This window comes from Haemorhous mexicanus, chromosome 3, assembly GCF_027477595.1.
Source record: "Haemorhous mexicanus isolate bHaeMex1 chromosome 3, bHaeMex1.pri, whole genome shotgun sequence".
Taxonomy (NCBI): domain Eukaryota; kingdom Metazoa; phylum Chordata; class Aves; order Passeriformes; family Fringillidae; genus Haemorhous; species Haemorhous mexicanus.
This window is the reverse complement of record NC_082343.1, coordinates 28,144,032-28,170,861: the sequence shown is the minus strand read 5'-3', so window position 1 is coordinate 28,170,861 and position 26,830 is coordinate 28,144,032. Positions and strand designations below refer to the sequence as shown.

Genomic DNA, 26,830 nt, shown 5'->3' with positions numbered 1-26,830 from the left:
TGTGACTTCAACAGCATCTGGTATTCCTGAATCAGAAAAAATAATTTGGTAACATGATAATTCCATTTTAGTACTTTATATGGTTAATAGAGTTTGGGCAAAGAAATTAAAAAGATGCAAGCTCTCAGGTACACTTTTATAGCCTCTGTGTGTGCCATATTCACAGCAAAGGAAAACTGCTTTGACTACTCTTACTGAAATAGAAATAAGGAGTCTTGTTCCATAGGAAAAGAAAGTATGAACACTCCAGAGAAATTGTGTAGAATGTATTGGAAAGTATTCATTGAACCAGCTTTTCACAAGGTTATTTGTAAATTACTTTCCTCCAAAGGCAGGAACAATGGATTTAAATACTCTCCAATGCTTTCCATAGTTCTTTCGGTGTAGCTAAGCTGGCACAGAAAAAATGTTTGTATTCCCTACTCCAAATACTTCCCTGAGTTCCTATTCTCAGTTTGTCAGAAAACACTGCGCCTGACAACTCAAGTGACCTGTCCTGTCACAGGCAAGAGTTCCAATGATGTCTGCTGAGACCCAGGAACAAGCCTCAGAAACATGGGCTCCTGCTACTTCCCAGCTCATAGCCCACGCCAGCCCTCCTGGTGCAATACAGAATCACAAGGCTGTCAGCAATGGTGCAAAGAAACAAAACATGAACAGCTGGACCACATCCTAATGTGGCAAATGGCTTGGCTATCCTTGTGGAAACCCTGTGAGCTCCTTCAGAGAAGGCATCAAACAAGGTATTACTGCATGTGTGAAGTCTCCCTCCCGTTTTCCCAGTCAAAAAATTAGGAAAAGTACTTGAACAACATAGGATATTCTTCCATAACTTAGTCAAACACTGAAGCACAGATAAGGGAGATGCTTAACCTACCTAAGGGAAGCTAAATGCCTTTTAGTGAGGTGCACATTCTTCTGAAATGACCCTGTCAAACCCTCCAAGGCTGTATCTTAACAAAACAAGAGATGAAACTTCTGGTACTACTGTATCCCACAGAGACTACATGAGTAAGTCAAATGTCTAAGTTAGATGTGTGACTTTCCCTAAGCAGGAAGAATTTAAGTTCTCTAATAATAAAGACTTGGAATGAAAGTGATTATTTAAAACAAAAAAACACAAACCAGAACAACAAAATCCAAACAAATGATAATAAATGATTTTTAATCTTCAAATCCTGAAATCATTAGTAGTAGAGTCTTCTATAAAATCATAGAATCATTTAGATTCAAAAAGAACTTTAAGATGTTGCATCCAATCACTAAGCCAGCATTGCCAAGTCCACCACTAAACCATGTCCCTAAGTGCTGCATCTACAGGTCTTTTAAATACCTCCAGGGACGGTGGCTCAACCACTTCCCTGGGCAGCATATTTTGATGTACAAATTTTTCCTGCTATCCAACCTAAACCTCCCCTAGCACAACTTGAGTCAGTTTCTGTTTTGCTTTGATTTTCATAATTTAAAATCAGATCTGAAATCCAGTACACCACCACACACTGGGGAGAAAAAAAAACCCCAAAACCAATTTTTTATTAATGGTCAATTTGTCACTGTCAAATTTAGAAGTTTAACTACTGACTAATAACTCCTGCATTTGTACACAAAGTATTGTATTCAGTAAAATGCTCTGAGAAAGGATTTTTAAAAAGGACCTGACTATAATTTAATAACTACAGACAGCAAAAATATTTAAACAGAAATGAATTCTTAAAACACATAACACCTCCCTCAACCTAAAAATTTATTTACTAATTTGAAACAGGGATAAATGCATTTTATTAACTGCAAGTTCATAACATCACCAAGTGTACTTTCTAGTCTTTCAATTAAGAGTGTGCTGTTAACTCAAGAGAAGATACAAATCTAAATCTCAAGTCCTTTTTCAGTCTTTTTATAAAGCTCTTTCTTTTAAGGAATGCTTCCATTTATATTAGCCTTGCAGCACAATAGACAGACACACTCCAGTTTTCCAGGGAAGTTTGTTAATGCACTGAAGAGCCTTGCCCAAAGTCAGGATGGCAGATGTAAAAATCACTCCAGTTAGGGATTTACCCAGAAAATCTCAGACTCAAAAATGTTATTATAAAATGGGTTCATTATTTTTATTAATATTTAGCATTAATATTATCTTGCCTGAAGTAGTGGATTTACACAAGTCTCAAACTGTAGATAATGTAATAACTAAATATTTCTGTTCACTCTAAAACTCTGAGCACAAAAACTGCATGCTCTAAAACAAACATCTGCCACTGTGGATATTCACAAAATCTGCTACACCTATGGAGTGCAGACAAACGAATTATAGGAAACAACCCTTGAGATTCTATATAAACTTTACTTTTCTTCAAAAACACTTTAAAGCTTTTAAAAGTAAATGAAAACTTGTTTAATCCACAAGCTGTTCCAAAACCAAAGTCAATCAGATATTGAAACTCAAGCTGTAGTTGAAAAATTAAAATAACTCCCCACTGTTTAAATTTTACGCCCTGTGTTTGCAGCCAAAGCCACCTTGTTATTCCTCTTTTTTCTCTGTTCAGCAGGTACAATGTGTGATTCTCATGCTGACATTTACAAAGCACTGAAATATTTGTGAACTCTGCTACTGAATGTAACGTTAAATATAATGCCAATTGAGCACGTGGCAGTGCACTGCTGGTTCACTTAGTCAACTGAAATGCAAAGGACTCCTTTTGTAAACCTAAGAACTCACCCCCTGAGACAAAGCATCAAACCTGGCCCTAAAATTCTGACCTCTGCCTGTGGAGCTCTCTTTAGATGAGAAGACAGTTCCACAGGAGATCCCTGATTTTTACCAAGCCCCAAATAAAGTCCTGACACAGGATTGCCAGGAGAACTGGAGTGTTAGATGCGCACTCTTTCAAACAGAACACAGGATGGTTTTAGGACTTTGTGACACCATAGTTAAGTATTACACCTATTACAGCTATTATATCTAGGATTTGAAGAGACCTGACCAAAATCTGAAAGTGATTTTACATTCACACAGTTTCATTTTTCTGAAGTCTAAAAAGGAAAAGAAGTTCTTTTTTCCTTTCTTGCCTTACGGTATAGCTGTGCAAATGTAAACAATGACATTGCTCTGAAAAGGAGAAGTACTGCTGCTTCCAGCATTTAGGCAGAGGTGAACAAATACCCTGGCCCACTTTGATCTACTACAGAATGTTCATGAATTGCAATGGAAGATGTTTCCTTTAAATAGCCCCATTCACAGCACAGCAGACTTCCATGGTGAAATTAAAAAATGCTGCATTGAAGGTTTTTTTTGGAAACACTGAGTCTAACAAAGAAAGAAAACACATGCTTCAAAATTCACTGGAAAGATCCAGTTTCCAGGTACTGATGTGGGAATTATAACAGAAAAAAAAAAAAAAAAAAAAAGGAGTATTTCGCAGTGTTCCTTTACAATACTGTAATATAAATAAGATTTTTTTAATCTCCTCTGTCTTGGAGGACAGAGCCCCACTGGTGCAAACAGGAGTTATTAACATTCCTCAGATTTATTCAGGTTGAGTATTTTGACCTAGATGTTCATATTATTTGACCATTTATCAATGCTTAAGCTTAGTGTGTGCATGTGTGTCGATGTTTCAGAAGCATAATTTCTTAGAAATATCCCTCATCCTTACTACACAAGAATTGAAGGATTGACACAGGATGCAATAGCTGCAAGTCTAAATTATCAGGCAGTTTGTTTGCTAAAGCTGCTACTGCACATAAAAATCTGTATTTTACATTGTTCCTGATATCTATCATGTATAATTAACTTTTTTGATCAATACATGGAAGGCATATGGCAGAAATAATGAAAGCAAACTAAATATAATAAAGTTAAAACAAAAAATGACCTAGCATGCAGGGCTTAGAGTATGCATCTCAGCTTGCTGTACTGCTCATCCTCAGTATAGCTCTTCTAAAAATTCAGAGAAAGAATGAGAGGGCTTAATCTCCCTTTTTGGACTTTGCAACTTCTTTTTAAAAACTCTAACTTGCAAGTGATGCAAGCAAGGTTTACACAGTCATTTTTAATTCCAGAGACTGCCTTTTACAGAGGCAAAACAATTTTTCCCACCACAGGTACAGAGCGTTCATGAAAGGCCTCACGTAGTTTAACCTTTCAACCCTTAAAGAATACAGATTTTTGACACTCCAGCTGTTTAGATGACCGCAAAATTTATATTTTAAAAACAGTAGTAGATTTTCAGGCTATGTTCAAGGCAGTAGACATTTGGTTGATGATACTCACAGAACAAGGAAGTTTTCATAATCCAACTGACGCATGGAATAGCCAGGAACATGGCTAAACCTGTCTTTAATGTGTGCATTTCCTTATTTATCCACCCCTGATTGATTAATCAGAATAGATTACACCAAGACCTTTTGCCTCAATTACCCCAACAATAAACACTGCTGTGGGGAAATAAGGGTGAAGAAAGAAAAGATCTATTCAGAGCATATTACTGCACCAGCAAAAATGTAGAGCACAACACCAAAAATCATAGGAGTAGAGGCTATGTATTTTATGAAGTACAACAACAATAAAAAAAGAAAAACACCAAAATTCTAATATTATATGCATTTTCCACATCACAGTATGCAGTGAGCATTGGACTCACCCATGTTGTGTCTTATATTATGAAAAACTAGCCACACACAGATTTCAAAAAATAGATTTCCATTTCAAAACTTGCTACTAGTTCATGTTTCACTTATGTATGAAAACACCACTATAGCTTTCAATGTGATACATTTCTCCAGTTTTCTTCAAAAAAAGACACTAGGCATAGGCAGTTATAAAATTAAACATTCCTATTCCAAAGGCCCTGCATGATTTTGTTAAAAAAAAAAAACAAAAAAACCAACATATGGAAATCAGAGCTTTTACTACATAAATGGAAAAGAGAGCGACAGCAGTTGGGAACATGGTGTGTATTTGAGTCTCAATCCTTTTTCAGCCTAACACAGTTTTCCTTAAGCAAGTACAAACTCTGCCAGTACAATATGAAGGTGCCTTTAAGCCAAATTTTCTATCTATGTCTTGCTCCCTGCAAAGCATTTATTTTGGCAAGTGGCTAAAAGTCTGCCAAGGAAAGGTCACTGATCTTTGCCTGAAAAGCTCAAGCCAGCTTTATACAGTAAGGGCTTAGTACAAACACACAATGCTTACCAGATGTTCAATCAGCTAACTGGATGCAATCCAAGGGATGGCTATAAATCCATGGAGAAATGTTCCTTATGAAGGCATTTGCCACACAAAGTTAAGTTTCTAGAAGCACCCTTTGGAGAACCTCTACACTGAGCAGGGCAGTTTAAAAGGCTCATGCCTTTGGCTGAATTGTCACCAAGTGCTAATTTGTGTGTGCACAGATATCTTTAAAAGGAAATTTGGGGTTCAGCTGTTAACCTGCAAGGCTCATTTTCCCAAATAAATGCCCATGCCCTTAGTCAAGTCAGTGTCAACTGGCAAGAGTCAAAAACTTAACATGGACTCAGACCATTATTTCACAGGTCCTCTTCTCAGGCTTTCCAGTTACTCTCACTTGGGTAACAACACAAGAATATCTGCTCTCAGATGCCATGCTACCAATGGGTGAAATTTTGTCTCAGAAGAAATTCATCATCTACTGCACCAACAAGCAAATACACACCAGAGTCAGGTATTGCACTTATCTACTGACATTAACATATTCTAACAGATTGGGGAAATAGGAGATTTATTTAGAGTGGTTCATTTCAGAGGAGAAAGTTGCTTTGACTGAACAATGCAACCTACAAATCTCCATATTAGTATAAATATAATGCTTGGGAAGTTTTTTGGTGGGTTTCTCATTCCACTGGTTGGTTGGTTGAAAAAACAGAAACAAAAATAAAAACAAAACAAAACAAAATAAAACAAAACAAAAAAAAAACCTAGGAACTCAATATCTGGATGGTTAAAGATTACTTACAGTGGTAAAAAAAAAAGCCACAAAAGAGATTAACAATTTCAAAAAGAGAAAAAGCTTGAAAAAATAATTTCGTTTTTGTAATAGGCGTCCACACATCGGCACTGATGTATTTTAGGTTTAAACCAAATAAGACTCAAGAGAAAAAGTATACTTGCAGCAGCTTTGCATTATCCTTCCTAAGACAAGAAAATAAAGGCATAGCAGAAGGAGAAAACTTGAAAATCAGTTTGTTTCTTTTTTTTCTTTGATTTTAACCTTTCCTCTCAGTTATAATTTCAATGAGTACTGATCTGATATTGAAGAAATGAAAACCCAAATGGGGAAAAATGTAATTCCCCAAATCCTATCTACACAAAACCAAAGCTACAAAGGAAATAGGTTCTCAGTTGATACACTACATAAGGAATTTTGAATGGGAAGATTGTGGTTAAGTTTGTTGCTGTTAAGTTTTTTTGTTGTTTTTCTCTTAAAGCATGGAAGCCAGCAGAAGGAAAGCCAAAGGTCAGTGTAGGACTCTACCTTTATCTAAGCCATGAATAAAAATGTGAAATTATACCTTTAGGTTGAAGTCCTCCTTATTGACACTGAACAGAGCAGAACAACCAATGTGTGCCTGGTTTTCCTGACTGGATATTTTCCTTTACAGTAGAAAGAGAGAAAAGCTATACAACACTGACACTTCAAACTCTGTATCTCCCTGAGCACACAATATTCCCAAGAACTTCTAGGGGAAGCTGCATTTGCAGAAGAGCTCTAACTTGCAAACCTACATGAGTCAAGTGCCTGAAGACAAAAAAACACCCAGTGAGCACTGCCAGTTCACCAGTGTCCTGTTCACATAGTTTCTGATTATTTTAACTCCCAGCAAAAGCCCCAGCCTTGAGTCTAAAAATGTAATGTTCAAGTGGCTTGCTGAGTCTCAGTAAACAGTTTCTCAGATGTCAAACATTATCCTTCCTTCACAGATACTTTACATTTTACTACTACCGGACTGCTTGCCCCAGTGCCACAACAGATCTTTTAGTGCAGATCACTTCTTCACCTACAGCTACAGAGGCTACTTAGGTCCCCTCTGAGAGATCCATACTCTGACAAAACCACTGACTCTCCCCAGATTCCCTAGGGGTCTGCCTAAGACATTTCCAGCACTCAGCTTCTTCTCAAACACTGACACACACAGAGAGAAAAGTAAGAATGTGCATGAGTTGAATGCTCAATCAAATTCTGGGAAGCAAAATAAGAGATAAGAAAGTTTTTATTAGTGAATCTATAATGTCTGTGACACTTTTTCCATGTGTTTACATTAGTGAATGGGTTATTACAAAAAAGGTTCTTCATCCATGAATTTGGGACAAACCTGAGAATTCTTTCACTGCCGGTTCAGCGCCCCAAGATCAGCAGCTGATGGCAACAAGGATCTGACAAACAAGCAGCCTGTCAAAGTTTTACTTGCAATAAAAGATTGTAGTGAAAGAAACCACTACTCTTCACTTGCACAAATTCCTGAAACAACCAAGCAAAAACGCTCCCTGATTCAGACTTGGAGATTTTTGATTAAGCACCTTCCACTGCTCTCTGTTCAAACAGTGCCTGGCACAACAAGGTCTCATTCACTGAGCCCTTAAAGCACAAGAAGCATAATTAATGATGATGACAATGACAACTACAGGTACTTCAAGGAAAAGCACTGGCAAAGAGATACATTAGGAATTGTAGAGAAAGTTTATATCCTGCGGGACATTTTCTATGAACAGATCTTTGCAAAAGGATGCTACAACACGGGACAGAAATGCAATTTTTCTTACTGTATCAATTCTACCAAAGTTGAATGAAACAAATCCTCTGGATATTTTGGTTAACAACCTGTATCTATGTTACAGATCTATCAAGTATGGAACACAAAAATGACATTAAGAATCATTCTCTGCTTCTACCAATACCTTTTTTCATGCAGACATTCTCTCCTGACATGCCAATCAACAATAACCATACTTAAAAACCTGAGAGCCTAATGAGCTAAGAAGAACTGGAAAACCTCCTACAAATTCACATATTTTGAATGACATGTTAAATACATAACTTGGTGCTGACTTCTACAGACTTTTTTTTTTTTTTTTTGCTATTTCAATGCAAAAAGGCCAGATAATAAATGTAAACAAAATGTTTTCCATTGACAAAATACCATGACTTCAGCTAGCAAGCTTTATTGTAAAATATCACCTTATGTTCTTCATCTTGAGCAACTTTAGTATCGTACAAGCAGATGAATCTGAAGATGAATGTATTAGAAGCTGTGGCATTTTATTGCAATTCATCTGCCCACTCAAAAATGGGCAATCTGTGATTGTACAGAAGGGCAATTTATTTCATAATGCAAATTGGAGCACCTAACAATGATAAATAATCATTACAACTGATTAGACATAGAACATAGAAAAAGAGTTTTGAATAGTTCTTAAATTTGTATTACATGTTACCTATAATAAACACAGTTATGAAAAAAACTAACATGTCAAGGTCAGTCTGAAGTTTTCCACTGCTGATTTAATATTGACATATTTCAAATGGTAACTTAAGTATTAAGTTGGCACAAAGCTACTGCAAGTAACTGTCTATGTTTGTGTCCCACACAAACCAGAAATTTCAAAGGAAAAAGAAACCTTCAATGACAAATGCAGCAGGCAGGTCACAAGGTGTTAAATATAGCAGCACCTGTCTTTCAGTACATATAAAACTGGCTTTGTTGAAAATGTTTTTAATCATTCCTCAGGCAATTTACCTCTCTTATCCATTTGTGGGCCATCTGTTACTCCAGTTTGTAAATCAAATCACTGTGTCACTGTATTAGTTAAGTTTTAAACTTTAGCCCGCATTTGGATCTTAATCATCTACACTGGAGCTCTTCAGTATTTCTCAAATAATTCAAAAAACTTTACTTACAAAGCTCTGTAAGGACTAAAAGAAAAAGAATGAAAAAATAGATGTAAAGACACTGCCAAAGCATGTCAATAACTAAGTTAGTGAGTGCACTTCAGTATAGAAAGAGTGCACATGATACAGCAACACTGAATTAATAGAGAAAATCAATATGACCTTGCACAAAAAGCAGCACTGAAGAAATGAATAAGGCAGCAAGTCTTGCAGATCCTCCTGTTCACTGACAGACTGATACACAGACACATCCTTCTCCATAGCCCAGGCAGAAGTTCAAGACACAAGACTAAAAACCTGTGCAGCCACAAGATCCAGTTTGCAAAGAAAGAGAATAAATCCAATGGATCTTTTCCAAGCTAATTCCTTTTTACAAACACCAGCCCACTATAAACTTTGTTTTTCTTATAACTGCATACATAAAGGGGTCACCAAATGTTTACTCAACAGCAGACTTGACTGATTACATGCTTTGCAAGACTGACAAACTATTCTGGTAGAATAACAACTGCAGCCACCCACATTTAGATTTGGTTTCCCAAAAGCAAGTTATCAGAAATGCTTAGAGATGCTGTGTGCTTGCATATGGCACAATACATATCTGTGTACCAAATTCCAGCTCATACTGTTGGTGTGCTGAGTTCTGAGAAGCCACATTTGCTTGTTTGACCAAAGGGATTTGTTTTTTTAAATATCCCTAAAAGTTTTTGGCAGGCAGTTCCTTAAGCACTTAAAAAGACTTAAAGAAACTCAACCAAATTATTAAAATAATTTAAAAATTACAAACAGAACTTTAACTGTTGCAGTTAACTGCTCCTGAGTAACTGCTGCAGTTATTTCAGGCTGTGAACAGACACCTTAGTGCATATCTACATTTGGGAAGGCTCCACTGATGCAGCTGCTTCCATTCACAGCAAACAAACATAGATTTACTCTAAATGCACAGACCCCTTTTAAATGAAGTCAACTTACAGAAGGTAAATAACCCTGCAGATCAGTTCTGGCAAAGGAAGTGTAAAGATGTGACTCACAGGTGTTACAGAAATACTGCTTACATAGTTTCAAATGAAGAATTAAAAAGACTTACTTAAAGAGCTGTTTTCTCACCCTCTTCCCAAGTCAACATCACCAAAATGGTAAATTATTTTGCAGAACTGATTTGGAAGCACAGTATGGAAACCTTCATGTTTTAGCAGAAAAATTTAAATCCTAACTTTTGAGAACATCACCTTCTGTGTGAAAAGCAGTTTATTTAGCATTTTCTCTTCAGTATGTGGGCTGGACAGTTCCTACTACAGAATTTACAGAAGATTGCTAAAATAAATAGTTACTCACCATCCCTATCAGTGCAGAAAACAAACATTCAGAAACTATAAGGAGGTTCCAAAACAGGATTAGTGTAAAAAGGAATGTAAAAAACATTCCTCTTGGTTTGTTGTTGTTGTAAGGGCTTTTCATGTAGCTTGCTTTCAGACTTCAGCATTTTTCCTTTCCAATCTTTTTCTCCTTTAAAGACTAGAACTGAATGGAAGCAAGTTCTAGAAAATAATTTTTTCAGAACAAAACTAAATTCCCTGAAATTTGAACAATCCATTGGAAACCTCAAGTAGCACAGCCAGAAACTCTACTGTTCTTTCTGCAGCTCCATGCAAAAATATTGGCCAGATGCTGGTATTGATATGCTAGGGTGGCTCTCAACAAGCCTGTCTCTGCCTAGGGAAAGGCAGAAATTCTCCTTACCTGCCTTTGTAATCTGCCAGATTTCCATCTGTTCTGCACACCTAAGCCACACAAGCCCATGAATGATTCAGCTTAGACAAGAGGGAGAGGAGGAACGGGAACCCTGTGCTTTTGTTGAGGAAGTCAGCCTATAACAATGAACTGTTTTCATTGTTTTTATGCAAATGCAAATAGTGCAGAGGGATAAGCAATCTGACAGCTGGATTTTAAGAGGTATATGGTAGCAACATAAGCTCACTTGCAATTTATATACCAATTTATTCACATAAAGGCTTGCTTGGAAAATAAGGACTTTTGCCTTTTAGAGGCAGTATAGTAGAGAACAATGCTCTTTGCCCATATTAATGGATTGAACTAATCTTAAGTCAATTATACCAAAAGAGAACTTGGATATTTGTCTGCAAAAGCTTTTAGAAGGGCCAAATAACTGAAGCTACATTACTGATTGCTGGTAACCAGAAACCTGCTTATATAGCATTGGAGAAACAAGTCAAGTTTTCAGTACACAGCAATACAAGACAAGAGTGGTTGGTGAGTATATAGCACATTTTTGCAAGACAGATGCAACTTGATTACTTCCTTCAATTAAAACTCTTGCTATGAGTATTTCTATCTTCATCAATTGCCAATTTTCCTCCTCCAAAATTCCAGGTGAAAGAGCGATATGCATTTGTGCATCGTAAAAAGAATACTATGAACTCTTGCTACTCACAGGGACAACTGGATTGCAAAACACAAGAGCCTGGTTCAGAAATATGGCCAAGAGCAGCAACCACTTCAACCAACCCATGCCACTCAAAAGTGATGCACCTACTATAACTTCATGTTCCTTCAGTATTCAAGACATACAGATCAACTGCAATGAAGTAATACATTGAAATTCATAAAATACCTCACAGATTCATTATCTTTACCTACATATATAGATGTACAAAAAATGAAAGAGGTATTTTTGAAACATGTAGAATAAGCTACTTCCCTTGTGGTCTAGATGCTCCCATTCACTACACAAGTTGTTACTCACATAGTTGTTATGTTAAATCAAGTGCTTCAATAACATCACTAAATATCCAAAATTCTTTAGGCCACAGTCCTAACAAAACAGTCCAATAATAACATTTCACAGTATCACTAACAACACTATAAGAATGGCTTGCAAACAGCTGTACAAACCCAGTCCACTTTTCTTTGTGAGTAAAACTGGAACCCTCCTAGAGAACTTTGCAGTGCTTCTACACAACACTTTTACACAGTTATTTAATTGCATGGGAAAGCTCCAAAATATTCAAGTTCTATTGTATTTTGTAGATGCACCAACTTCTCTAATTTCTACCAAATTCACCTCAAGTCCAAGTCACAGCATGTGTTGCAGTTGAGACAGCCACAACACACAGAGCATCACCATACAACATCATAATGCTTCAGCCCACACAGAGCAGTACCTTACCACTGCTGAAGGCTGCAAGCATTCACCCTTCTTGTTCTTTAGCCCAGCCTCTTACACCCCCCATGTTCATGCATGGCCCCTGTGTGCCCCCTGTTCCCTTTGGTGGCTGGTCAGTGCCCCTGGGCACTCCAGGGCTCATGGCTGTCAGTGCTGCTGACCTGCTCCTCACAGCTGTGCCCCCTGGGGATGAGGCTGGGCCACAGCCCCACTCCCAATTACCACAAACTGTGTGCCTACAAATAAATGCTCTCGGTCTTCCTGAGGGCTTCCCATAAGCATTTCATAAGCTGTTTTCCCTCACTGGCCTGTTTCCATTTATGTGTTCCCCTCCAATGCTGCTGGAGGGACACAAATTTCTTTCCAAGTACCTTTCAAGTGTCACAGGGTAGTGCAACACATAACAAAGGAGACATTAGGATAGCCATTTTTTACTTTCCTGTGTAAAAGCTCAGAGAGTTTTAAAGCACTTTTGAAGAACCACATAACACCACTCTTCTTTTCCTTTGACAATCTGGCACACTTGAATGCATCTTGGGATGAAACAGTGACAGCAGGCTCACCTGGGTATCAATTAGCCCTCAGTGGAAGGTTGGAAGAACATCTACCTGCCCTGTGACAGAATCACATCAATGCCTTTAACCACATTTCAGGTGGTCACTGTCGTGCCAGTCAGAAATATATGTGGAAACTACTATTTAATTGATATTTTCTTCAATATGCAGGAAGGAAAGAAATGGTAGAGCACATTTTATGTAGGTACAAAAAGAGGCTATAAGATAAAGTTTGTTTTTAACATTCAGGATTTATAGCAATATGTGTTTGTGCAAGCTACTGCTAGTAGCTGGTCAGAGAGCAGCAATTCATTACAAAGAACAGAAAGAGAAACATGCTCTTCCACTGTTTCTCCACTGTGCCAGGCAAAATAATTTCATCTCAGAGCATTTTTGGTTTCAGCTGCTGTCAAGGTTCATGTGAATCTTCTTTATGTACTGTGAACTGACGATAACCTCATTTCAGTGAGCTCCATGAGCTGCTGGGGGAAGCTGATCAAAGCTGATTGCTGGACATAATTGAAGATAATCAATCATCAAGGCCATTTTGGCAGATCAGGCTGTCACCAAGTGCATGACTAAAACACACAGATTTGCTTCTTCATAAATTATCTTATTCCTACCATATATCACTTGACTCTGCTTAAAGTAAGCAGCAGAAAATTATTTTTAGATTTTTTTCTTAAGAATGTAATAAATACTTCCCTTCCATATTTGGGTCATTTTCCAACATGTAACTGTTGTGCCATAAAAATGAAAACACCTCATATAATGACAACATTCTGGTCATTACTTTACTTGAAATGGAAAAATACCAAATATTAGAATATTTTAAAAAGCAAATTAACTCCTATCCCTCATCTTTACATCTTATCCTCTCTACCTACATAATAGTTAGTATTCTTCCAAAAACTAAGGAATCTGGAAGTTTTCTCTGGAAATTAGTACTACTAAATATGATAATTTCATTGTGGTCATTTTAGCTGGTACTGTTACCATCAGTGATTAACAGGGTAAGATGAAGTGCAACTTGCTTATTGACTCAAAGGCAGAGAACAAGATGTGCTCATTTTAACTTGAGCTTATACAGATTTGAGGATATGAGCACGCACCTCTTCTAATAATTTCATTGCAGAGACCCTTGGAGATTCCATTCATGAAAGAGCAAGATAAAACATCGAAAGTCCCTACCTTCACCTGATGATCCTGAAAGGTCTATGATGACATACACTCTCCCTTCTGGCTCCAAGTCAATCTGTAATCAAGAAGAGAAAAAGAAATAAACAAAATCAAACTTGGAATGGCTCCCAAAGCAAGCGACTGCACATGCAGGAAACAAGAAGTTTCCAAGCCTCACAAAGTCAAGGTGTAGGCAGGACACATCCTGCACCAATAGAGCCTCCTTTTGCAAAGAGGTGTTGAGGACCCTGCACCTTCACTGGAATAAAAAAGAAGTGTGCATGCTTGGAAAGCTTGAGCTCAGTGAATTTTACATTTCAAATATTTCATGTACTGTTCTGACATACATTTGCACCACTGTTTTCAAGACAGTCGAAAAGTGCCACAATTGCACAACTTTTTTACTGCTATTTATACTGAGCCCGGGTATACAAATGTGGAAAAGAACACTGTGACAGCAAGACAGACCAGCTCTGGTCACAGAACGGGGGAAATGAACACACACAGCTGACACAGCCGGTTAACACGTGGTCATAATGCCCCTCTTGTCTCCCCACTGGGAGAAAGAAATACGTGCTTTATCCTCTTCTTCTGAAACACAACATTTGTTTATTTCTACACCATTCTGGTGGATTTTAAGGAGTCTTTACCCATGAGGAGATCACTTTCACTCAGCATGAAATACAGGTGCTCAGTCTCAAGCTGCTGTACTCCCAAGATTTCACAGGCTATGAGAATAACCTCCGGTTCAGGCACCACAATGAAGAGCTTATTACAGATTTTTCTGTATGTCATCATAAGTTTCATCAGCAAATCTAAATATTGCAGGATTTGAGTATCTTAATGGCACACAACAAATTAAAAACCATTTTTGCTGCCACACATCTCTGAAAACTAAAACTGTAACTAAAACATTATGTAATCAGTAGCTTCTGCTGTAACATAGCAGCTACTGTCACATGGTTTCAGAGCCTGAGTGACCTGATGTTCTGTGTGTTCATACTGTATTTTCAACCTGTTTGAGTAGGAAAACCACCCAGGTAAGATTGCAAGGGACATTGTGTGCCAGGACCTGTCCTGTGTCACACCACTGCAGACAGGAGCACAGGACTTGTCCTGTGTCACACCACTGCAGACAGGAGCACAGGACTTGTCCTGTGTCACACCACTGCAGACAGGAGCACGGGACTTGTCCTGTGTCACACCACTGCAGACAGGAGCACGGGACCTGTCCTGTGTCACACCACTGCAGACAGGAGCACAGGACTTGTCCTGTGTCACACCACTGCAGACAGGAGCACAGGACCTGTCTGTGCCACACCACTGCAGACAGGAGCACGGGACCTGTCCTGTGTCACACCACTGCAGACAGGAGCACGGGACCTGTCCTGTGTCACACCACTGCAGACAGGAGCACAGGACTTGTCCTGTGTCACACCACTGCAGACAGGAGCACAGGAGGTCGAGGAGGCACCAGGCAGCCCCAGCCTGTCCATCAGGGCCATCGCTGGGATGGGGCAGCCCAGGGCCAGACCCAGGCAGGGATGAGTGCTCTGCTCTCCCAGCTGAAACCCCAGGACTTGCCCAGCACTTCTGCTGCTCTGAGGGAGCTGCACACCGAGGCTGTGGCTGGGAGCAGGCGCTCTCCCCTCCCTGCTCATCCCAGCCTCCTCTCCCAAAGCAGGAGAAGGTGGCCGTGCCTCCCCCGTGCCAGCAAGTGACACCGAGCTGACCCTCTCCTGCCCCAAGGGACACCAGGGTCCAGCAGAGGCCAGCAGGAGGTAGAAGCAGGAGATCTCCAGTTCACATCAATAACAGGAGACCAACCCTTCACACATTGGTGAGTAAATAAGGGGACACCAGAACCCCCCGGCCGTGCCAGGCTCTGCCAGCCTACGTTCAAGTGGGCAGCCCCGTGGGGCCACCTGCTTTGTCTCCAGGCTTCTCTCACCACCTGAGAGGGCTGTACAGGAGAGGCTTTTCCCTCTCTTTCAAGACATGGTTGCTGAATGCACCAGGATGATGCAAGCTCCTCCTTCCACTGAGCATTGTCCTTCAAGAGAGGGCTGGGAGAAGAGTTCACAGGTCCTGCTGATGTCATCGGACCAAGAGATCAAGAAAATGATCTCAGCAGCTGTATTGTAAATAGACCAGGCAGGAAATAATGCTAGCAAGGCCAGGGGTTGCTCAAGGGAGAGGAAAATGAAAGTGTGGGTGTCTGGTTTTTTATAAATAATAGTATTGAATATCCAAAAAAGACATTTTAAACAATTCCTGAATTGGCAGCATGAGCTTTGTGAGGGAGTTTTTGGGAAGTTTTTGGCTTTTTGTGTTTTGTTTTACATAAAGCTGCTGATCTTGAAATACTGCTCCTCTCCCTTTGCCAGTTTTAAATAAGAAAAATATTAGAAGATCAGAAGCACAGGTGCATGAATAGACTTTGATGTCTATGCTGAGGGAGGCTTTTGAAAAACTGCTATAGCACTCAACAGATGGCAGTATCAAAGACAGACACGTCTAATGCTCTGTTTGTATCAGCACTATACACTGTTTGGTTAAGCTCTCAGTAAAACACTTTATGCAGTTCAAATCCCAGTGTGCACGCACACACACAAACCCCCAACATCATCCCCACAGGAGAATCAGGCATCTGGACAAGTTACTGACCACCATCACAAAATCTCTGCTCTGCCCCTTTAATTACAAACAGCATTGGAAGCAACTCAGGAAAAAGACTGGAGGCCTGAAACCAAGTTTCCATTACCCAGCAAGTGGACTGTTTCAATTTACATTTTATTACAAATGATGCTTAGTGATTTTGAACTGGAAATTTTGCTGATGCTCTGAGAAAAATGAACTATTTATGAAAGAAAGTCTTTTACAAGGAAAGCATGTTTCAGTCTTCATATGTTCAAATGCCAGCAAGAATGAAATGGACATATTCTCATTTTCAGATTTATGAAATGCCCACATTTCAGTTCAGTGACACTGGCAGTCTTATCAGTCATATGAATTAGTACTTTTGGCAGAAGCCAGCAGCTCAGCTGTCTCAGCTGACCCTACCTATGAAATGAACACCCCAAGAAAAGCAGAATTCCCCCAGACTTATAGGAACCCTTCTCTTCTTCTCAAGTCTCTCATGTATCAAGCCAAACGGAGGAAAAAAGGACCAATTCAATCTTAATTATTCATTAAAAATGTCTAATTTAATGCCTAGAAACCTAATGGCATAAGTACCTTCAAAAGAGAGTACTAGAATGTGCACGCTTTTTCCTTTCAATCTGTGCATTAAGCTGTGCTTAGATTCCACAATGTCATTTTATGAATAAGTACCAAAAGATGCAGACATTGAAAGCAATGGAAAGAGTCTGATCACAGCAATCCTGATTCTGACCCTTCTCTCTGACTAAAAATACTTCTCTCTGAATGCAGCCGTGCAGAGAGAACTTATGAGGTGACATCTAAAAAAGACATTACTGTTCAAAAGGAAACAGGGTAAGATGCAAACTAGGGATGGGACAGAGGAGTGGATACAAGAGCAGCTTTGCTGTAAGCAAAACACATTGCAAAATCTGTGCCTTGCACAGATACATCACATTTGCCACATGCAGCAAAAGATGTAACAACTGTGACTGAGCAAAGTCTTTGATCACCAAAACATTTTACCCTCTTACCGACCCATGCTATTGCTGTGACTCTTGTTGAAATACAGTTTTAGCATGTGCAAGTAACATTAATTAAAAAGGCAATTTAAACAACTTCTATATTGCTCAAATAACAGCTGTGGCAGCATACTGAGATGAGTGCAATCTTTACTGGAAAGGAGCACTGATAATCAAAAACTCCAGGCCTGAATAAAACCTCTTAGTAGCCTGGTTTAGGGAACAAAAGGCAACCATCCATAAAACCAGACATACTTTCAGAGGAAAAAACCCATGTTGAAACCAAGGCCAAGCTTCAGCATATTGAAGGCATTTATATAGTTTCACAGTCATTAATGGATTTTATTTTCAACACCCTTCTGAGACAGCTCCCCATATGCAAAATGGGATACTCCCAAAGGCACAAGCTAGACTAAATGGCTTTCTGGCAAGTAATACAAGAAGCCTATGGTTAAATAAGAACTGAACTCTGGTCTCTGGAGGCCCAGACTGCCCACTGGACCATTCCTCCTATTCCTGTTTGGCTTCACTTTGTCCAGCAATCCTGTCTCCCAGCAGTATCAAACACTACCAAGAACTATTTTTTCCCCCTCTTTTTTTAGACAGCCTTAATGGGTACATATCTAGGATGCAATTTCTTTTCTTTTTCATTCAGATAATACTCATCTGTAAAAACAATACCAAACAAAGTATGCTGAAATGTCTCTCTGCAGCATTTTCAATGGATCATAAATCTTCAGTAATCTGGAGTAATGCAAAATTTAATCAAACTATGCAGAAGATTGTGAAAATGGCACAGCTTTTCCTCCAGGTTTGTTTTCGCAAGTTTTTAACTCCTTAGTGTTCTGAAAATCTGAGCCCTAAGCTCAGCTAGAAGTTCACCATTTCTTCTTCTAAGCTCAGCCTAAGCTCAGCTAGAAGTTCACCATTTTCCTCCTCTCAGATGTAAGACATTATTTCCCACCCTTAAACACATAAAACTTGGAGGGAATTCTCTTAGATCAAGATTTTCTACGGAAACCAAACACTCTCTCTAATCTTAAAAGGATGAGGAAGATTAGAATATGCTCTGGAATTACTTGTGTGGCACTGATGCTTCATATTTGAATATGAATAAGTTTTTATGTACAGCCTGAATAATTCCATCAGCATCTGGGGGCGTTCTTTCCATTCCATTTGACAGCATCAGCACAGATTTTGCATACTCTATGGCACAAACTGAGACCTGTTGTAAGCAAGTGGCCAACCACTGGCTTGAGTGGCTCAGTGCCCCCTGCCACAGGGTTTCCCTTGATCACAACAGAGTCCATCAGCCACCTATGTTCCAACACAAGGATGTCACCTGAGATTTGGTGCACTGAACTCATTTAAAAGCCAACTTGTCTCATGAGAAATTTAAGGACAGTCATGGACATAAATCCGGATCTGAAATAAAAAATGAGTGGACAGATGCAAAATTTGAAATTCCTAAAAGCAGAAAGGTTGAGTAAGTTTTACTCTGATCTCCCTTAGCTAGACAGTATGTGAAACACAGCAGAACCCCTTCAAACCTAAAGCTGTTGAGGATTTTGGCAACAGTAAAAACCTAAATGGACTGTATAAGCCACAGAAAGAATTAAATCGTAAAACCTGCTTTGCACCTCTTCTTGTGGTGTTCTAGGATTATCTGATATTTGGGTAGCTTAAAGCATAACCCTCCAAGCACATGATCTGTCACTGCAGATGGTTATTTGATTCATGTCAGACCTGGGAAGTCAGTATGGTTTAACCCTTCCTGAGTGTAGCATAACAAAGTTGCTTGTTGAACACACTTTTTTTGAAAGAAGAAGGGAAGAGATTGGGCTTAAAGTGCTGATAGCAGCAAAGGCTGAAGGGGCTGGTTCCTCTGTCTATTGTTTTTAGATGCCAATTTTGGTAAATATCATTTCCATGAAAATGCATACAAAAATCAGAACAGTTATAATCTAATAGAAAATGACTGGAAAGTCTCTGCTCGTCTTTTGCTCTTTAGCCACAAGATTTTTGTGCTTCAATTTAAATAGCTAATAGAGTACCTATTTTAACTTATTTAAAAGAAAACAAAACATTAACAGTGATACTTTTCAATATAGCCAAAATGACTGCAGCCCAAATAATTAAAAACCTTTCAAACTCACCATGATTATTGTAATGGAAACAAACTCTTGACCAAAGGAGCAGCCAGATGTATGATTAAACTTGCAAACTTGTCCCAGCATTTACACCTGAATCCCTATCAAGCTCATCTGAAATGAACAGGTTTGCAATAAGCTCCGTAAGGTCAGCAAAATAGCAGAGCAAATGTTATCTACTAGTAGTATCTGAAAATTGAGAATTTTACACATTACATCATTAATTACTTGAGTAAAGTTGACTTTCAAAAGCAATTACCCAGAAAACATACTGAGAAAAACTTCCTTAGAATCTCCATGTACCTCCATGATGTTTTTCACCCCACCAGCCTCTTGCTCTTCTGGCAAAGGCAGCAGGAAAATTTGGAGCCAGTGCACTGCTACAATGTTCACAAATCTGCCTTTCATTATGAGCATTACATATTTGATTATTATAATTAGAGAGAAACGTAACACAGCTTGACACATTGTAATTGACCACAATGATATACATAAAGGTTCAGAAATTCTGGCCACAGGGGATTCTATCAATTATTTACTCATACTCAAAAGTCAACAAAGAAACATCAAACATCTTGCATGACCTACAGAAAACATCAAACATTCTTCAGTGCCAGACACATGGGCTGACATAATACAGAACAGCAGCAGCCAGGGAGAAACAAGCTTCAGCTGAAATAGCCCACAGTATTCAGAAACCAATTCTAAACCAAGAACCCTTCCATTACTTGATAAAGCATATACTGATGTTTAGCTGTGTTGTCCTGAATCGCACGTGATATGACCTTGGTCTTTCATGATCTGTTGTGCCTAAGGCCTCCCAGACACCAAAGAAGAAGCATTTTTGAATGCACAGGGACACATGCATGTGTGTTTGAGCACAAGCACATCTGCACTGTCAGAAGTAACATGCTCATTTTTATGCATGGGAAGGACCAACAACATTTGCACACCACGGTGCTGAGCCTAGGGTGTTCAGGGCTCATTTTCTTGTAGATCCCAGAAAGTGAACCTGGACAGTTGGCTCTATTTACATGGAACAGACAGCAGAGCAGTACAAACCACTGCAAAGGCATCGAGCAGCATGACCCCAGCAGGGTTACTGCATAAAACCGAGTGTCTGACTCCATGACCAGAAGCAAGGAAGAGATTATCTTTACTTCTTTGAAAGCTTCAGAAGGTGGAAAGTGTGCACAAGGTATTACCTATTATTTCAGTATTTAAGAGTTATATGGCAAACTGGTTGGGGTTTCTAAACACCTACAATCACAATTCATGACAAAGGGAAATAAATCAATGAGAGAAAAATCTCTACATGAGAAGATAAATTAGTCAATGACCTTAAGAGATGAGGCTGCCTAGACTAAGTATTCCATGATATGGAATATCCTGACCTGCAAATGAACAGGTCAATGGAAACTCAATAGCATGAGTGTCCCAGACACAAGTGTGTGCTACTTGTTGCTTTATTTAACCCAGAGCAGTTATACTGATGTTGTAAATGTATTACATTATTAAGCCTTATGAAGACAGGGGAATGAGCCAAAGTTATGTAGTATTTTTTCACTGTACTAAAACTGTAACTACACTAGAAATGGGGGTGGCATTATTTTAGCAATGGTAAGGAAGATAATATGCAAAGAACTTACACAAGCCCAGAGACAACCTGAGGTATAAAGTGTACAAGTTTGGTTTGGCTGAGCAACGCCCAGATAGACTTTTTGAGAGAACAGACAGTCAAACCACCTACTGAACAAAAGCCTTCATAAAGCCATTCTCTTGAAACATCTGCTATATGTATTTCAAGAAAGCAAAGAAACTCTTCAGAGCAAAACCACTTTCTCAAACAGATGGTTATTTGATTTAAGAATGAGGGAATTGCATTGTGTGGGGGAATTGCATTGTGTGGCAAGACCTGACCTGTAATTTCATCACAACGCTTTTCAAAACGAATTTCTTAATGCACTAGTGCAGTGGCACTCTCCAAACCACAGGGAAATAATTAACTGTCACAAAGTATTTAAAACATGCTCATTGTCTTGGCTTAGGGGCATTTTTTAAAGTCATACTACAGAACTGCAACCAGAAGGGAAGTTACCTTACACCCAGCAACAAAACATGGAGCAGGGTGTCAGGGCTGCCAGCACACAGTGGTTAGCCAATTACTACATGTTAAAAACTGATAAAAGCTATCAAAAAATCTTACCACAGCACAATTTCAAACAATCACTTGCTCATATGCCAAAGCCAAACTCACAGGTGGTACATTTGTTCAGTCTCAGGAGTCACCTAACATGATGGTATTTGGAGTTTTTCCTAAATTGCTTTGACCAGATATTTGGAGTTTCTCCTAAACTGTAATAATAGTTCCTCTGAGTAGACAACTTTTCAATGCTTTGCACAACCATCATGAAATATGTGTCTGTATAAAAGCAAGTACATGGATTGACTGGCAGTTTTTTCTGGCCTCATAAAACTATTTGGGTGGACTGCATACTTTTTTCCTTAATTCCTTAAGTAATTCCCACAGTTCCTTATGTCCTTTAAGGAAGAATTTCTGCCTGAAGACTTACAGATTAAGATACCAAAGCAACGTTACCTATTTCCTGTAAAGACATATTTCTTCTCTTTATTGTCAAAACACTCTTTTCTTGCACTCTCCTCCTGCCACACGTACTCTGGGAACTCAAGGTACTATAGAGTAGGCAATATCCACAAAGCATTTCTGTACAAAGAATAAAGGAAATAACTGTGCTGATTCTCAGATCTCAAATCAGGAAAATTAACAGCTGGAAGATCCAAGAATTCAGTGTAACATACTCATTTTTTGTGTATTAGGTATTAATTAAAATTCTTCCTAAACAAGATAAAATAATCTTCAAAGACAGGAAATAAGTAAGTCCTAGGAAATGGGGGTATTACATGATGCTAAGTTGCCCTTCAGTTTTTCTCCTGTTATTCCTATTCTAATCCTCTGTAAGAAAAAACACTAAAACCAAACCAAAACAAAAAACCCGACCCAAACAACATCCAAAAAATCCAAACAAACAACCAAAAAACACAAAAAAACCCCCACCACAACCAAAAAAAAAAACCCAAAACCCCACAAAATTAGACAACTCTGGAACTTGCCTATGAATCCTCTGTATTTCAAACCAAAGGTCAGGAACACCGATGATACCTGGTTTGAATAAAGCTTTCATCTGCCTTAGAGCCAAGATCTTCCCAGGTGTTAGAAAATAAATAGAGATTACATGAAACCTCAGCCCAAACTAGGCAGACACTTCAGTATTCACTTCTCAGACCCTTTCCACAAGAGGTTCACATTCCCAGCCTCTCAAACACTACTGTGCAATACCTGTCAGGAACTCTTGAGAGAAGTCCAAATGAACTTACGGTCTTCAATGAGCCAAGAATGTAGCAGGGAGTTGAATCCACTTCAGTTCAGCTCTAGCTCAGACTCACTTGTAAGTAGAGCTGTGCTGGCTCTGTTTCAGCTAGCAACAAAACTCACATCTAGGTTTTGTTACAATTAAGAACCCTGGAACATTAAAACAACCGCTGCTGTTTAGGGGTGTGAATTCAGCTCAGCTCCCCGGGAAGAAAGGAGCAAGGTCTTTCTTATCTGGAAAGCAAGAACATTAAATGTACTCTCCATTTGCATTCACAACAGAAATTAATCCTCCATTAGGAAGTAAACAGCTTGAATCAATATGCTGCAAATGGACAAACTGTACTTCAGTGACACTTGCTGGAACTTTTAAGTAGCTTGTTGATGTGCAGCACCAGCATCAGCTGCAAGCCAGAGTGCATCAGCAGAGAGAAATAAAACTCCTCTCTCTTGCCAATTTGATATAGATATGAATGAGATCCCCTCTCTCCACAACCCTCAACTAAAGTGGCTGAAACTACAGAATATGCAATTAGGATAGTTCTTGGGGTGTGCCCAGAGGTGCCTATGATCTCAGAAACTGCCTATGAAAGAGACTAAGTCCTTTCCCTCAATTTCCCAGAAAATGAAAAATATCTTTTTTCTAAAAAATGCCTCTAAGAGCTATAAAGACTTTCCTGAAAATTCCCCAGTATCCAAACTCCTCCTCTACCTGTACAAAACTGGACACTTAACATGACAAAATCCCTGACCTCCTTTGCAGTTTACCTTAGTGTACCTTTCATGAAATGTGGCTGGCGATCAACTGGTCAGCACTGCGTCACCACACACAGGGATTGACTTCAGTTTTTTGTTTCAAGGCTCACCTTGGCACCCAAAGCCAAAGAAGAAGGTCACAGGGCTGGACTCTTTGACCTACCCAGATGGTCGAACTGCCCTGAGGCAGTGCCTAAGTGGGGCAGCTCCAAGGACCACCACTGGGCAAGAAAAAATGAACTACTTCAAGAGCGCAGAACTAAAGAAAGCTGCAGAGATAAAAGAACACAGGGTTTGAAATGCCTTCAATTAAAAACTACACGTGAATGAGAAGAGTAAAGGATGTAGGGAAGGAGACACAGGAACACGCAGAGACAAAAATTATATATACAGCGCAGAAATGGCATGAAGTTGTCATGAGGAAACAGAAGAAAGTAAAAAAATATTTCAAGAACAAAGCTAAGCTAAAGTTACTATAAAATTACTCCTGCTATGTCAGAAGACACAGCTTTACCCCAAACATAAGGGGTAAGCTTTTAAAAAGTAATACAGAAGTTTAAAAGAGTTTTCAGATCAAAAAAACAAAACTATGCTGACTGACTTAAGAGGTTTTATTATTCATCCAGGGAGTTGAAAGCTTGTCACTTTTATCATAAAATGTCTCTGTTCAGTTATCCCTGCAATTGATAATTTTAGTAACTTAAACGCAATTTTAAAAAATGTGTCTCTAACTTTCCCATTCAGGTTCACTATAGATACATCTCTATTTTCAAGGAAAGAAACTGAAAAGCAAAAAGGGATTAGTTACCTTATAGAATGATCTAAATTTGGGCTAAAAAGGAAAGGAGATTGCAAAAATACCATGAAAAAATTTGTTTCCCAGTTACAAAAAATTCCTCCACCAAACGCAAAGATGAAAGCATGAATGCACAAGCTTCAAAAATTACAAATCAATGTTCTTCTGCTGGGTTATGAAGATGGAAGAAAAAAGTAGGCTCTACACAAATATTCTCCATGTCCTTTCACATATGTATCTGTAACTTGAGTTTCTTTACAACAAACACTGACATTATAATAAACACTTCATGATATACAAACCACAATGGTTATACAGAATTGGCATCAACTATTTAAACAAAAGCTCCCTTGCTGGAAGCATCTCTCCTACTTACAGCCTGTCAAGAATTGCATTGATTCAGAGACTTTGCTCAAAGTAAGTTCTACAGAAATTTGAAAGCAGAAAACAGAATTAAAGAAAATAAAATACAAGCTTCTTGTAAAACCATCTTTGCTCTTTTTTTTTTTTTTTTTTTTTAGTATCTTCCTAAATGCTGGTTTAGCTTAGAATGAAAGCCTCCATTTTGTCCTCACACTCTGTGGCACACACAAGTGCAAGCAGGATGCCACAACACAAACTGTGCAGGTAAGTTCATCCTTTCCTACACTGAGCACCTGCAGGAGCCCCAGGGCAGGTTTAAGTAAGGATGTCTGTAACACTGTGGGAACTGGATGCACCTCTCAAGCCTCAGTTCAATATCTAAACAGAAAGATCATTGCTGTTTTCTAAGGGAAAAGGGAATTTCTAACATCTTGTAATAAATAAGCATTTTGCCAGTAAATGTGGCAGTTCAAAGCACACAAAATTAGTCATGTTAGATATTTACAATCATGCAATCTCCCCCCAAAAAATAAATTCAAGAATAGCACAAAATATTTAAGTTTCTTGAACAACTACCCAGAACTGAGAAAAAAATGCCTCAAGAATTTGAAAGAAAAATGCAAGAATTTGAAAGAAAAATGTAACCCCAAATGCTATCTTATGCGCCTTTCTAAAAAAAAAAAAATTACCAGAGGAACTAAAAAAATTAATTTCTATAAGAACACATCATTAAGACATCCTATATTTGGTTCTATTTTTTTCCTGTGTTTAGAAAGTATCACAATAAGATCTTTACATACCATTTCATAATGTCGAGGGGTTTTTTCCAACATAGTTTGTGTGTTGCTCTGATATTTGATCCTCTGTTTAATCATCAGATTAGAAAGATTAATGAAGCTAATTCCGTTAACAAAATGGCTATCCTGAGGACTACAATTATCTGTGATTCACTTGGACTTCCTCTGCAGCTTTAGCCATAACAAACCCAGAGCAACTCCAAGACTCCTCAGATGTCAGCTGGAGAACACTTTGTTCAAAGAACAGCTAAACAGAACGCTGATATAGTTTGTTCTACTCATGTTTAAATGTAAAAAAGAAAACCAAGTAAAATAAAAAAAATTTAGTAGCTTTATACACACTGCCAAGGCTACCTATATTGCACTAAACAGAGCAGAATGCAACATCTTGAATACAGAGACTGCAGAAAAGGAAATGGCAAAAATAGCCACTACTATTATTATGGTTCCTGAAAAGCTAGACAGCACAGTCCACCAGCCAGAAGTGGCACACCAGGAACAGATATATCTTCAAAACTCCCTAGGAAAAAGACATGTTCCTGTGCATGAGGCATTAAGTGGCATTTTTCTTTAGCATTTCTCTTCATTTACTGCAGAGCTTTCAACGGAATTACATGTGGAGTTCTCACAAGTTAGATATGAATTTGGCATAAAAGACAATGCCTGTTAAACCTTTTAAAAATCTCACTCTTTCAGATATCCAGAAAGTTTTCCAGTATTTCCAGGATTTAGGAAAAAAAAAATTAAAAACAAAAATTAATAATTAAAAACAAACAAACAAACAAAACCAGCTCTGAGACTTAGTCTTTCTTGTATTGTAGGGATTTGGATGTTCCTCTTTTAGTCCATGAGGAAACAGGAAGTGCAGAGTCATTTACGGTTTTGTTCTTAAAAAAAAAAAAAAAAAAAAAAATTATAATTCAAAGCCTTCAAACCCATTTAGGGGGGTAGGGTTGGGTTGGCTGGGTTTTTTTTTTTTCTTTTTTTTTTCTTTTCACTTATGAATACAAGAGCATTCACTATTCAGATTTGAGTAATTTCTTTGCAAGAGCTCAGGTTAGATTTCATGCAGCCTGAAAGAACTCCTGGAACTTGGCT

At 38.6% G+C, this 26,830-nt stretch overlaps 1 protein-coding gene across 1 annotated transcript in view; it reads right to left on the bottom strand.

Moving 5' to 3' along the window:
- PRKCE (protein kinase C epsilon) overlaps nt 1-26,830 on the bottom strand; it is a 284,370-nt gene that overhangs the window by 171,862 nt on the left and 85,678 nt on the right. Inside the window, exon 2 of the mRNA XM_059841205.1 lies at nt 13,830-13,893. Coding sequence (XP_059697188.1) covers nt 13,830-13,893 — 64 coding nt within the window. The remainder of the gene's footprint in view (nt 1-13,829; nt 13,894-26,830) is intronic.